Source organism: Schistocerca serialis, chromosome 1, assembly GCF_023864345.2.
Source record: "Schistocerca serialis cubense isolate TAMUIC-IGC-003099 chromosome 1, iqSchSeri2.2, whole genome shotgun sequence".
Classification (NCBI taxonomy): domain Eukaryota; kingdom Metazoa; phylum Arthropoda; class Insecta; order Orthoptera; family Acrididae; genus Schistocerca; species Schistocerca serialis.
Window position 1 is genome coordinate 103100438 of NC_064638.1, and position 15824 is coordinate 103116261.

Below are 15824 nucleotides of genomic sequence, written 5' to 3' on the forward strand. Positions count from 1 at the left end.
CTAAAAATCATCAGCAATGGCGCTCAAAACTTTCTGGCATAAGAAGTCACCCTCGTACAGCCAACGGACTTGTCAAGGAGGGCGGAGGAACGGACGGAGGTTTAGGGCACTCTCTTGCCTTTGGGTTCGGAAACTGCCCATAAAGGCGGAAGAATCAGCAGTGATAAAGGGCATGAGGATGCAGAAGCCAATGGAAAACACTGCGTTAAAGACACATAATATGTACCCACACGACGTGTTGAATGTGAAAAGGTGTCACGATGAATTCTCCATTGGTAAAATATTCCAGAATAGTCCCCGATTCGTATCTCCTGAAGGGTCTGCCAAGGGGCATGTGACCACGAGAAAAAGACTGAATAACCAACGAAAGGGTAACGTTCTACGAGTCTGAACGTGGAATGTCCCGAGTTTGAACGTGGTAAGGAAGCTACAAAATCCGAAAAGGGAAATGCTGCGGCTCAATTTAGATATAGTAGGGGGGGGGGGGGGGGGGGGGGGGGAAGGGGGGCGGTGACGTGAAATCTAAAGAAGACAATAATTTCTGATCAGCAGCAGAAAATGGTATAACGGCAGTAGGACTTGTTATGAAGTAGGGCAGAGAGGGAGTTACTGTAAAGAGTTCAGTGGTAGACTTGTTCCCACTAAGAATCGACAGCAAACCAACACAGACATCCATAGCTCAGGTATACATGCAAACCGAATATGAAGAGATAAAGAAAGTATGTGAGGATATTTAACAGGTAATTCAGTACTTAAAGGGGCATAAAAATTGAGTAGTCATGAGGGATTGGAATCTTGTTGTGCGGGAAGGAGTACTAGACAGCATTACAGGAGAATAGGAGCTTGATACTAGAAATGAGAGAAGACAAAGACTAACCGATTTCTGCAAAAAATTTCATCTAGTAATAGCGAATACTGTTTCCAAAAATTACGAGAGGAGGAGGCATACATGGAAAAGGCCGGGAGATACAAGAATATTCCAGTACGTTTACATCATAGACAGAGATTCCGAAATAAGACACTGGAGGAAAGGCGTATCCAGGAAAGGATATAATCTCAGATCACAATGTAGTAGTGATGAAGAGTACGCTAAGGTTTAATACTGTAGTCAGGAAGAATCAATGGGCAAAGAAGTGGGATACGGAAGTGTTGAGAAATGGTGAGATACACTGTAATGTCCCCAAGGTTATAGATACTGCGACAATGGATAGCTCAGTAGGCAGTTCAGTTGAAGAGGGAAGGACAACGGACAATCACAGATGTTGGAAATAGAAACATAGGTACAAAGAAGGTAGCTACGATAAAACCATGGGTAACAGGAGAAATACTTCAGTTCATCGGTGAGAGAAGGAAGTAAAAAAATTTTCAAGGACATTCTGCAATACAGAAACAAAAGTCACTTCGGAATGAACTAAATGGGAAGTGCAGGGAAGTTAAGGTGAAGAATGAAACAAATGGGAAGTGCAGGGAAGTTAAGGTGAAATGGCTGCATGAAAAATATGAAGAAATAGAAAAAAAGATCATCGAAAAGACTGAATCAGCATATGCAAAACAACCTTCGGTCAGATTAAAAGCTAGTGTGATAACATTAAGAGTGCAACGGGAATTCCACTGCTAATGCAGAGGAGAGAGCGGATATGTGGAAAGAGTATACTGAAGGCCTATATGAGGGGGAAGATTTGTCTGATGTGATAGAAGAAGAAACAGAGTAAATATAGAAGAGATGGGGGATCCAGTATTAGAATCAGAATTTAAGAGAGCTTTGGAGGACTTAAGATCAAATAAGGCAGAAGGGATAGATAACATTACATCAGAATTTCTAAAATCATTGGGGGAAGTGTAAACAAAATGGCTATTCGCACTGGTGTGAAGAATGTATGACTCTGGCGATATACCATCTGACCTGTGGAATAACACCCACACAATTCCGAAGATTGTAAGAGCTGACAAGTGAGAGAATTATCGCACAATCAGCTTAACAGCTCATGCATCCAAGTTACTCACAAGAATAATATAAAGAAGAATGGAAAAGAAAATTGAAGACGCGTTAGATGACGATCAATTTAGCTCTAGGGTAAGTAAAGGCCCCAGAGAGGAAGTTCTGACGTTGTGGGTGATAATGGAACCAAGACAAATAAAAAATCAAGACACGATCATAGAATCTGTCGACCTGGAAAAAGCGTTCGATACTGGAAAATGGTGCAATACGTTCGAGACTCTAGGAAATATTAGGGGGTAGGCTATAGAGAAATATGGGTAATATACATTATGTACGAGACCCAAGAGGGAACAATAAGAGCGGATGACCAAGAACGAAGGTTTCGGATTGAGAAGGGTGTAGGACCGGTGGCGCTATGTGGCGCTACCTTCTCTTTTCAAGACTGCTTTTGCTTTTCACTCATTCGCATGCTAGCAGGAAGTGCCTTACAAACCGCTGCTGTGAGCTGTTATTCGTGAGGGAGAAATGAGTGACTTAAGTATTTTTCATGCTGTGGGTCTCAGCAGCTAAGATTTTGACAGTGCATTTATTTCAGGGTAGGTCTGAACGTGTCGTATTCTCTTGTCAATTAGAACCCATTGTGTCAAAAATCTCTACACAGAATTTCCGACTGGTGACATGGTGTATCACTTTCAATTTCCATCACAGTACAATTAAATCACATTCCTTTGTTATATTCACGACTTCACCACTGCAAGACATTGTTTTAATTCACTAAAAATTACTAACTATCCTAAGTAATTAACAAATATGTGAACCGTTTTTGTGACGCCATTTTCTTACATTTAATTACTCTTAATGAATACTTTCTTATTACATTTCCTTCAATGGTGCGTCCATCGATCCAATTACAACCAAAATTTGAACATTTTACCCGTTATTCACACATCCGTGGGCGCATTTTTTTGTAGCGACAGAGCTAAGTTATTTTATTTTGTATTGAACTAGAGATTTGATCAGCTGACTATATTTATTTTGTGATAATTTTATTTTTGTTGTTTACGAGCAAAACCTGTGGCGCTATGTATATATCCTCCACGGCCCTAGTGTGAGCCGTTAAATTATAGTAGTCTGCGGATTTCCCACTTCCCTTGTATAAGCGACTACACGTGAAAGAAAAAACAGCGTTTTCTGTTTTCATTTTACTTACCACGATGTGAAAGCAATCTTAGAAATTTCATTTACTTTACAATGAAGAAATGAGCTGTTACAAGTCATCATAAGATATACTGTAAAAACGAATGTATGTGTTCCAACGCCAAACAAAGTTGTTGTTGTTGTTGTACAGCTTTTATCCATTTCGTACACTGTCGGCATATCCAGCGATGAAGACTTATTTCAAAATCTTAGGAAACCCATAAAGATGGTGGTAAGTATATTTGCCAAACACTAAAAAGAAATGTTAATGTTGCAGTAACTATATTTCCCATGCGCCTTGGAGCATCTACCTTGGTGGCAAGCATACTTCCCAAGGTCCTTTAGAACGACGTAATTTTATGAGATGCATACTTCCCACTACCCTAACGGATATAATTCACGATAAATAGAAAGTGCGGCGGGTTCAGCATGCTACCAATAGATGCAAGGAGGGTACAGCATTGATACAAAATATTCTAAAATTCCCAATTTAGTGCACATAGTTTACTCCGTACGTGATGGATTTAAAACAGGCGTTTGGTTAAGCTCAGAGACTTCCTTTGCTCCGTATAGTATGCAAGACGGGTGATGGACCATGATGTGTTAAGTTTCCAGTGGTAGGATTAAAAACCGTTACTTACAAGGGAACCTCCCCATCGCACCCCCCTCAGATTTAGTTATAAGTTGGCACAGTGGATAGGCCTTGATAAACTGAACACAGATCAATTGAGAAAACAGGAAGAAGTTGTGTGGAACTGTGAAAAAATAAGCAAAATATACAAAGTGAGTAGTCCATGGGCCACATAGGCAACATCATGCACCATGTAAGCTCAGGAACGCCGTGGTCCTGTGGTAGCGTGAGCAGTTGCAGAACGAGGGGTCATTGGTTCAAGTCTTCCCTGGAGTGAAAATTTTACTTTATTTATTTTTGCATAGTTATTATCTGTCCGTTCGTTCATTGACGTCTCTGTTCACTGTAATAAGTTTAGTGTGTGTGTTTTGCGACCGCATCGCAAAACCGTGCGATTAGTAGACGAAAGGACGTGCCTCTCCAATGGGAACCGAAAACATTTGATCGCAAGGTCATAGGTCAACCGATTCCTCCACAGGAAAACACATCTGATATATTCTATACGACACTGGTGACGGCATGTGCACCACATGACAGGAATATGTTGTCGACCCACCTAACTTGTACACTTGGCGATTCTTCTACCTTGCCCGATTTAGGTTTTCTTGTGGATGTGATAATGACTCCCAAAAAAGTGATGAAAACATAAGAGTTTGTCACATAAACTGAAAATAAAAAATAAAAATTTTCACTCAATGGAAGATTTGAACCAAGGACCTTTCGTTCCGCAGCTGCTCACGTTACCACGAGACCATGGCGCTCCTGCGATCCTACTGTCCTTGATGTTGCATATCCACCCATGAACTAATCAGTTTGTATATTTTGCTTATTTTTTCACAGTTCCACACAACTTCTTCCTGTTTTCTCAATTGATCTGTGTTCAGTTTTTCAAGGTCTATCCACTATGCCAACTTATAACTAAATGTGATGGGGGTGCGATGGGGAGGTTCCCTTGTTAGAAAATAAAATACTAGTCAAAATCTAGTGTGTTCTTCAACTTTAGCGTTGGCGGGAAACAACACAATCTTCGCTTCCATGTCGCAATCTAAATCCCTATGTCCTTGTAGGAAAGTATTCGTATGTAGTTGTGAGCAACGACGTCTTAAGAACATCGCACTGTAACAATGTAGCCATAAATGAGCTGAAAGGAGACTAAACTGTAGACTCTTAATCGTTTTTGAACTTGTAGTGAGAGACAGTTTCAGCACTGAGGAATAAGGGGCACGACGGTCCAATAAAAAAAGAAGACATTCCATTTGCTGTCAGTCAATCTTTATTCTTACCATTAACAAGCCATCAGTGCAACAGTTCTTGACTAGAACCATCTCAAGAATATATTATTCAATTGCATTTGCTGAGTATAAACACGTAAATAAACTTTATATACTTTTAAGTAACACATCATTTTAGAGCCTGACTAGAGCTATGCATAGACATCATTACTTAATATACTTTAACACAGCAACGACTCATCTGCTAAGCAGTTCACTCTCGTTTTTGGCACTTTGGTTACAAAGCAAAACATCTTCCTTAAGCTAAGGACATAGATTCATTACTTGGATAGATACTATTGTCGTGCCACTTTAAGAACCATTTACATACTATTCTTACACTTTTTAGAGACAGATCTTATTGAAATCACATATGTCAACAATTTCTGTAAATATAATGTATGTGGTAGTTAACATTTGATGTCGGGTTTCTCCAGCTTGTTTCCAATATTTCCCAACATTTAATAAAAAAGGTGAGTATATCCTACAAAATGCCCACGTATAGATTTCTAAATAAAACTATTGTTATACTTCGTCCACTAAATTCGTCTCTCTATAAATGCAGAAGGAACACTGAACCTTAAACAGAAAATCACCACTATAGATTACAGATTCGTGTTACTAAGTTGCGGATGTAATGCATAATGCGCATTCTTTTGTCGCCATGTCGGAAGTATTTTCATTCCTACAAAAATATATTTCCAGATTTATCGTAAGTGCGATATGTTTCTTCTTTAGGGTTACTGTACTAATTCACACATGGAAATGGACTACAGCTGCGATGGTGCTTGAAAACATAATGGTGTGATTGAAAGCTACTCAAAGCAAGTCAAGTGTATTTTTTTTAATTTTAAGGATACATAGATGTTCACAGCTACAGTGAACAACAGAAACGTATAGTATCCTTGTAATACCACGAATCATGTTTTACATTGCTATTAAGTGCAATTCTCATTTAAGTCGCTTTTATACGCACTGTTTTATGTTTTATATATATAAATGACTTTTGGGTCTATTACGTACGTTTAATTAGTGAATATGTTCATTATTACGAATCGAAAATGTAACACCATCAAACGTAATGTAGGACACTTACAGAACGTAAAATGGGGAAGACGTCTCCAGTTACTGATCGATATGATGTGTATGTGTAGGATTAGCTGGCATACCTGTGTGCTGAAATCACTATATGTTGTTCAAGGTGAGTATGAGGAGCCTTTAAGGATGAGGACAGTAGCTAAGAACTCAACATACGTGAAGGTCTTTCATCATAAATATGTAAATTTCTTCGCATCAAGTGTAGAATACCAGTGAGCTCTATAGTGATCATTGAAACATCAAATTGCCCTAATCTACATGGGAAACGAAGCGTCGAATTATGGAAATTACTTTTTTTTTTAACCATGACTTGCAAGCTTCTCTCTTGATTAAGTGAAAAAGTTTTTTCATCATTTGTCGGATGCTGGCACGCGTGTAGAGCGTCAGCTTGTATTCCCTATGGTAATCTTTGTGAAAGCTGAAAACCATAACGGAACAAATATATGCATGGAGGATACATAAATTTCTGAAATGGCTGTGAATACTGAATTTCACTGTACAGGTAAGTAGTGTAGGTCGATTATCAAGGAAATCCTTACAGATTTATGGAAAAATGAGTAAATCTGAGTAAAATAATTTGAATTTGAAGTTGAAGCAAAAAAAAAAAAATACATAAAATAAGTTGAGTACATATAAGAGACAGCAAAAATGGCTTTGAAACCAAGAAATTTAATGAGGTTTCGAGTCACAGTTACTGAGATTGATGCTGAAATTGTACAATGGAGCTCCTGTAACTTGTCATAATCACTTGGTTTCATCTCTGGTGAAAATACCCCTCTGTAGTCTGTATTTCCACCCTCGTTTCTCGCGCCCACCAGCAGTGAAAATGTAGTAACACTCTTTTATGAACGGTGATAGTTAACTGACGCGTGCAAAGACATGGATAGTCAGCCACAGGATGTAACACTGACCCTGTTGTTAAATCACGAAGGTATTCGTATCAGCTACATGTAGCGCTGTGAACTAGTTGTATATTGTGTCCTGTATCGACGGAGCAGGGTCTACAGGGAGAGGTCGGCCATCATCTTGCGGAAGTCGGACAGCGTGTTGTAGTCTGGGTCGGAGTCTGTGTCGGCGCTGTCCTTGTTGGAGTCGGACTTGGCGAAGCTGGGGTTGTAGCGGCTGAGCGACAGCGGAACGGGCAGGAGCTCCGGCATCACAGAGTGGTGCGTGATTAGCGCGGTCAGGCTCGAAAACTCCTTCGTGAAGCCCTGCGGAAAGAGAGAGAAATTCACTGTGAACACCGAGCAGCAGAATCAAGGTATGAGATTTTCTTGAATGTACCGGGTCATCAAAAAGTCAGTTTAAATTTGAAAACTGAATAAATCACGGAATAATGTAGATAGAGAGGTACAAATTGACACACATGCTTGGAATGACATGGGGTTTTATTAGAACCAAAAAAATACAAAAGTTCAAAAAACGTCCGAGAGATGGCGCTTCATCTGATCAGAATAGCAATAATTAACATAACAAAGTAAGACAAAGCAAACTTAATGTTCTTTACACGAAATGCTCAATATGTCCACCATCATTCCTCAACAATAGCTGTAGTCGAGGAATAATGTTGTGAACAGCACTGTTGGTTTGGTTTGTTTCGGGGAAGAGACCAAACAGCGAGGTCATCGGTCTCATCGGATTAGGGAAGGATGGGGAAGGAAGTCGGCCGTGCCCTTTCAAAGGAATCATCCCAGCATTTGCCTGGAGCGATTTAGGGAAATCACGAAAAACCTAAATCAGGATGGCCGGACTTGGGATTGAACCGTCGTCCTCCCGAATGCGAGTCCAGTGTGCTACCACTGCGCCACCTCGCTCGGTAACAGCACTGTAAAGCATGTCCGAAGTTATGGTGAAGGTTTGGCGTCGGATGTTGTCTTTCAGCATCCCTAGAGATGTCGGTCGATCACGATACACTTGCGACTCCAGGTAACCCCAAAGCCAATAATTGCACGGACTGAGGTCTGGGGACCTGGGAGGACAAGAATGACGAAAGTGGCGGCTGAGCACACGATCGTCACCAAACGACTAACGCAAGAGATCTTTCACGCGTCTAGCAATATGGGGTGGAACGCCATCCTGCATAAACATCGTACGTTGCAGCAGGTGTTTATCAGCCAGGCCGGGGATGATGCGGTTCTGTAACATATCGGCGTACCTCTCACCCGTCACGGTAGCAGTTACAAAACCAGAATCACGCATTTCCTCGACGAAAAAAGGCCCGATAACGGTAGATGTGGTGAATCCAACCCATACCGTGACTTTCTCGTCGTACAGTGTAGTTTCCACGACAGATCTAGGATTTTCGGTACCCCAAATTCTACAGTTGTGGGCGTTGACAGACCATCGGAGCGTGGAATGAGCTTCGTCGGTCCACAACACGTTGCTCAACCAATCGTCATCTTCCGCCATCTTTTGAAACGCCCACACCTCAAATGCCTTCCGCTTCACTAAATCGCCAGGAAACAGTTCATGATGCTGATGGATTTTGTACGGATAGCATCGAAGTGTACGCCTAAGTGCCAACCAAACAGTAGTGTATGGAATGCCAGTGCGACGTGCGACTGCTCGAGCACTGACTTCCCCGTGCATAGACGAACCCGCTACAGTCTCCATTTCTTCCTGAACGCCTTGTGCTCGGTCGGCCACTACGGGGTCCATCGTCTAAACAACCCGTGGCTTCGAACTTCGAAATCATTCTCGCCACAGCTGCATTTGTCAACCGACCTTTACCCGTTCGAATCCCCTTCCTATGGTGATAGGATCGTAACGCCAAACTAGCACATTCGCCATTCTGATAATACAGCTTCACTAAAAGCGCCTTTTCAGGTAACGTCAACATGCTGCGACTGCTGGCGCCTCTGATTCTCTCTCTCATTACAGCTCCTTTTATACACGATTGTCATGCGCAGTCACTGACGTTTTGTTGCCCAGCGCCATCTGTCAGACATTTTGTTAATTTTTTTTTGTTCTAATAAAACTCCATGTCATTCCAAGCAAGTGTGTCAATTTTTACCTCTCTATCTACATTATTCCGTGGTTTATTAAGTTTTCAAATTTATACTGACTTTTTGATCACCCGGTATTATATACTGTAACTAATGAAAGGAAGGAAACAAGGATGAAGTTTGACGTTGAAAGTAGTATATTTTATCACAGATCACTCCCTTGCATCATCATACCGTTACATCTCGCACAAATTAAAGCTGTACGGATTTGATAATTTTTTCATAATTCGGGGCCACAGCCATAATATATAGGGTGATTCAAAAAGAACACCACAACTTTAGGAATTTAAAACTCTGCAACAACAAAAGGCAGAGCTAAGCACTATCTGTCGGCGAATTAAGGGAGCTATAAAGTTTCATTTAGTTGTACATTTGTTCGCTTGAGGCGCTGTTGACTAGGCGTCAGCGTCAGTTGATGCTAAGATGGAGAAAGCTCAACAGAAAGCTTTTTGAGCTGAATCGACGACAGTTGTTCAGCGTGCATTTCGAACGAAGTATGGTCTTAAACCTCCTGATAGGTGGTGTATTAAACGTTGGTATAAACAGTTTACAGAGAATGGGTGTTTGTGCAAAGGTAAAAGTTCTGGACGGCCGAGAACGAGTGATGAAAATGTAGCACGCATCCAGCAAGCATTTGTTCGCAGCCCAGGAAAATCGACTCGCAGAGGTAGCAGAGAGCTGCAAATTCCACAATCAACTGTATGGAGAGGCACATTGGCACTTATCTGTCCGTAACTACCTGAACGTCAACTACCCGAGGCGATCGATCGGCCGCCAGGCAGCCCGTGACAGAGCACTTCATCACTGGCCTCCAAGAAGCCCTGATCTTACCCCCTGCGATTTTTTCTTATGGGGGTATGTTAAGGATATGGTGTTTCGGCCACCTCTCCCAGCCACCATTGATGATTTGAAACGAGAAATAACAGCAGCTATCCAAACTGTTAGACCTGATATGCTACAGAGAGTGTGGAACGAGTTGGAGTATCGGGTTGATATTGCTCGAGTGTCTGGAGGGGGCCATATTGAACATCTCTGAACTTGTTTTTGAGTGAAAAAAAACCTTTTTAAATACTCTTTGTAATGATGTATAACAGAAGGTTATATTATGTTTCTTTCATTAAATACACATTTTTAAAGTTGTGGTATTCTTTTTGAATCACCCTGTATTTCTTTAAAGTCAGTACCGCCATTAGACTGTTGTTTATTTACAGTGTTACATTTACACTTACACAATCATGATTTCGGCTTCAAACTGCCATTATCAAGTGTTTTCTGAAAGCAGATTACACAATAACGGTGAAATAGATAACAAGTGATATAACCATATAAGAATCCACATTCATAATGATTAATTACAATTGTTATAAATTGCGTAAGACGACATACTGTCGTATTAAAATACACAATTATACAGTCTAAGGGTCTATTTTCTGGCAGAGCCTACTGTTTTCTTTCATCATTGCGTATACCATCTTGACTGAATGACAATTGGCTGAGAGTAAAATTGTCTTGGTCAAAGAAATTCCTGTTACAAGCAGGTGACTTTTTCTTTCCTTTTTAATCTTTGAACTCAGTGTCCGGTAGGATAAGAAGGATGAGGAGCAATTTATTTTCTATGGTAGTTGTTACATCTTGGCAGTACCTGTTTATCTTAGTATACAGTGAAGTTGCCTGCACATAAACATAAACAGTAACAAACCTCTCGATAATATTCGCTGCATCCATAAATATAACAGTCCAGCTAATCACTGACGTTGTCTAAAGTACGTTTTAATAGGTAAATGTACAGCTTTGTACATGAAATTAACACATCGCCAACTCTAAATCGTATATACCAAGATAAAAAGGTACTGCAAAGATGTAACAACTTCCAAAGAAAATAAATTGCTCCTAAGCTTTCCTATCCTACCGGACACTGAGTCCAAAGATAAAAAAAAGAAAAAGTCACCTGCTTGTAACAGGAATTTCTTTGACCAAGACAATTTGACACTTAGCCCATTGTCATTCAGTCAAGATGGTATACTCAGTGATGAAATAAAGCAGTAGGATCTGACAGAAATATAGACGCTTGACTGTCTAATAGTGTGTTTTAATACGACAGTATGCCATCTTGAAAGTAAGCATTATAAATGTGGATTCTTATATGTTTATAACACTTGTTATGCATTTCACTATTATTGTCTAATCTGCTTTCAAAAAACACTTGATAATGGCACTTTGAAGCCGAAATCATGATTGTGTGAGTGTAAATGTAACACTGTAAATAAACAACAGTCTACTGACGGCACTGACATTAAAGCTGTACAGATTTATGTCTAGGCTCTGAATATACGAAAACGTACACAGATTGGGGAACGTCCCAAAGAAATAAAGACTCGAAATATCATTCTGCCAAAGCAATACATACAGAAAAATGTAAAAGCCAAAGCATCTCCACAGAAAAATTCTGCAAAGCTTGACTCTATCAGTCAAACTGTAATCCATGCAAATCGGTCTACATAGGCCAAACATGCAGACATTTCAAAACAAAATATTCTGAACACATCGGAGTCTTAAAATGTGACAGTACACACTCCACTTTCGCAGATCATCTCTGACAAGAAAACCACCACCCCTACAACGCTGAGATTGATGTTAAGACCTCCAGAGAAATCAGTACCCTCTATCAAAAACTCACAACAGAGGAGGACTACCACACACAAAAAGTAATGATACAACGAATGAAAGCCTTGAACGAAAATACAAAATGTGTAACAAAATACTGTTAGGAAAACTCAGTGGTCTATACAAATACACTTCCACGCACAAAACGTACTAATTAAACACCCTCAATTATCCGAGACCAGATGTTACATTCTCAAGCCCACTCCATCCACTCATCTTTCCAGCTCTCTCTCTCTCTCTCAATCACTCACTATTTACACACACACACACACACACACACACACACACACACACACACACACACACACACACACACACACACACCACAATAGGCCACATCACATCGCGTCACATAACGTCAGTTTTCCCCCGACAGACACACCACAACAGTTTTCACGAAACACTCAGAATTAGCGAAGCACTAAACAAACGGCAAACAATGAACAAATGAGCAGAGACAACAACACAGCATCATTCACTGAATATGTTGACACAAGTGTCTGCACAAACCGCGTTTTGTGGTGAATACTTGAGAAGTAAATGTGTGAGAGTTAAATTACATTAGAAACAGTGTGGAAACAATGTAATCAACAGCAACAGAAAGAGAAATTTACCAGAGAAACACAAGAAGTAAAATATGTAAGTACAGTAAAACACATTGGCGTACAAAATTAAAGCTACAAGTCGTTGTTTCCTGTTCTAAGTTTAATTCACGATATAATCATACAAGCTATCAACAAATATCCGCACGATCGTGTACTTTACGGAAGGTGGCACTTCGGTCAACGGAAAATCACGCGAATGATGACTTCAGGGCATCTATCAAACAGGGTGGTGTTTGTCGGGTAGTCCCACACACACACACAATAGCAGTTGTGCACATTCACAGATGGTGCAATATGGCACATGGGAGACACCTGCCAGACTCTCTACGGTGGAGAGCCCAGGAAGAATGGAAGCAGGACAGTCGTAAACACATGTGGCCCGATGGCTTAACATAAATCGTTGTGTTATTTCTCGGATGTGGCACGGAGACAAGGGCAGGGCCGGCCACATGTGATATCAGAAACAGAGGACCGTTATTTGGCTGTAAAGCCACGACGGTATTGCCTTAGTACTGCGTGGCAACTGAATTTGACCTCGCAGCACCCACTGGACGTTTTGTATCGAGGCAAACGGTGTAGAGAAGGCTTCGACAGAGCGGCCTTTACTGTCGGAGACCAACTGTATGTGTGCCTCTGACACATCTTCGCAGAGGGAACATCTAGAGTGGAGTCAATGTTTTCGTCACAGATGAGTCCCGATTTGGTCTAGAGAGTGATTCTCGATGGATTCGCATCTGAAGAGAATGTGGAACGCGATTTCGAGACCCAAGCATTGTGGAAAGAGACCGATATTGAGGAGGATCGCTAACGGTGTGGGCGGGGATTATGTTGACTCCTGTAAAGTCTCTTCATGAAATTATACGGGTGAATCGGAAAGCTTTAACGGTTGTCAGGTACCGTGACGAGGTCTTGGGACCTCGTGTACGGTTGTTGCAAAGTCCTGTGCGTCTGGACGTCGTATTTATGGGCGATATTGCACGAGTGGTTGATGTTTTCTTGGAAACGGAAGTTACTGCACGCATGGCGTGGCCTGCTCGTTCTCCCGATTTGAATCCCGTTGAGCATGTCTGGGCTGCACTAGGGAGACAGCTTGCATCCATAACCACTCTCCAAGACATGTCCGCAGGAAGAATGGGCTTTATTGCCTCAACATGAAACTGATAACGTTATTCACAGCATGCTCCGTCGTTGTCGGGCCTCTATTGCTGCCAGAGATGGTCACACCCCATAGTGAGAGCATTAACCAGTTGTCGGAATGGGTGTGCAAATCTGTTAAGTTGGAAAAAACGAAGAACATTTTCGTCTACTGTTGTGCATGTTGCAGTCGTTTACATTCTGTTTCCTTGACATTGTTTCTACTTTGCTATCACCTGTTTTGTGGCAAAATAAACGCAGCCTTGTAAAATTTTAGTTTGTTGCTTTAATTTTAGACACCAGTGTATATAACCACTGTCCACAAAAATGTAGGCTTCAAAAATGTACGAATTTTCTTTATGACTATTTTCCACATGACATGCTGTCAAAACGACAAAAAGACGGCACAAAACCGATGTGTACAAATGTATTTTCAGCAGTAATGTAATTTGCAGATGAACAAACGAAACAAACCAAACCTATATAATTATATATTTCTGTTTTAATGGCTGCAATAGATATGCGATTATAAACTTTGTACTATATTTCGCGGAAATAAGTTTGAGCCACAGAAGAGGAAACATAGGTATCGAAATATGTCGTACAGAAGAAAAAGAAGCAGTGTTTTGCATACGGCCAACTACAGAAAAATCCCAACTTTAGATATAAGATACATGAGAAATTATTAACAAAGTAACCTTTCATCCCTTCATACTTTCAAAATCGTTTCTTATGGAAGGACAGATTGGATTTGGAATGGAAAGATTAGACAGTGTTTTCCCCGCCTGCCAAAATATGGAAGACCACAGAGAATACAATAACCCCATATATACTGCCTTTATCCATTGTGAGAAAACCTTCGGTAACGTTAACAGAATTGAAGTACTGAAAAGAATGGTATATTTCAGCATGTAATAACTGTAATTTCAAGTTTTGTCATACAAAACAAACCAGAGTACAAAAATGAAGTCAATTTTCGAGAACCATCTCTGAAGATGTGAACAAGGTGCCCCTTATCACCCACATTACTTAATATATATTCATGTACGATGCAAAGATATGGCAGAGTAAATCAGTGCACCATTATAAGTTTAATGTTGAAGTTATGAATACTCTCGTTTTTGCAAATGATATAATAACTTTAGTGAACTCGAAAGATTAATTACAGACAGCACTTTCATCCTTGCACAAGGAATTAAATGATTATAATATCATCACACCCAATGATGGTACTAAGATAATGGCATTCAGTGGTAAGGAGGATGGAATAGCAAAACACCGCTATGACAAATAAATAATTTTATACCTGGGAAATGAGACCTCATACATTACCTCCAATGATAAAGAATTCAAGCTGTAAAAATATCTATTATTGGTAGGTACTATAAATCGCACTCTCCTCAAAACAGGTACGAAAGGATCACTACTAAAATTTTGTAACGTGATAGCTGACCAGCTCTAATGTATGAGTCAGTGATTTGGACTACAAATGCCAGTCAACAGAGCAGGACCAAAGCAACACAAATGACACTCCTAACAAGTTACAAAAACAAAGATCGGAAAAAGAAAACTAAAATTAGAAATGAACTGAGCGTTAGCATACTTCATAAAACAGAGGAGCTAAAAAAGAAATCGCATGAATACATTCAAAGAGTGTGAGTTGAATTATTACCTATACCAACATACACCACAAGGGAAAATAAATGTTAGGCGTTCTAAGAAGAGATGGAAAATTAAGTTGCAGTCTACTTGAAACTGGAACACCAAGGATGTCTAAATCAAAATTAGGTATGAACGTTCTTTGACGAGCGTGTGTGTGTCTGCTTCATGGTAGTAAGATTGTTTTTGCACGTTGCTTCTGCCGTAAGCCTTAAAGTAGTGGTCGCCAATCTGTCGATCGGGAGCTTCTAATAGCTTGCGAGGACATTTCCAGTAGAGCGTGGTAACGCTCAGTCGGCTCATAGTTGGTTGTATAAATGTGTGGCTGTGCACATTTTTTTTTTTTCAAGTGTGTCTAAATGGTTCAAATGGCTCTGAGCACTATGGGTCATCAGTCCCCTAGAACTTAGAACTACTTAAACATAACTAACGTAAGGACATCACTCACATCCATGTCCGAGGCAGGGTTCGAACTTGCGACCGTAGCGGTCGCGCGGTTGGAGACTGTAGCGCCTAGAACCGCTCGGTCACCCCGACCGTTCTAGTGTGTATCAGACACCTGTTAATACTCACTGATGTTAGGTTTATTATAATGATGTATTCATGCAACGGAAATATCAC

The 15824-nt window shown here is 40.5% G+C and overlaps 1 protein-coding gene across 1 annotated transcript in view; it reads right to left on the bottom strand.

The window, feature by feature from the left end:
- Positions 1 to 5017: 5017 nt before the first annotated feature.
- Positions 5018 to 15824, bottom strand: part of LOC126425549 (EGFR adapter protein-like) — a 435287-nt gene continuing 424480 nt past the window's right edge. The window contains exon 8 of the mRNA XM_050088319.1: positions 5018 to 7347. Within this exon, the coding sequence (XP_049944276.1) occupies positions 7138 to 7347 (210 nt within the window). The 3' untranslated portion in view covers positions 5018 to 7137. The remainder of the gene's footprint in view (positions 7348 to 15824) is intronic.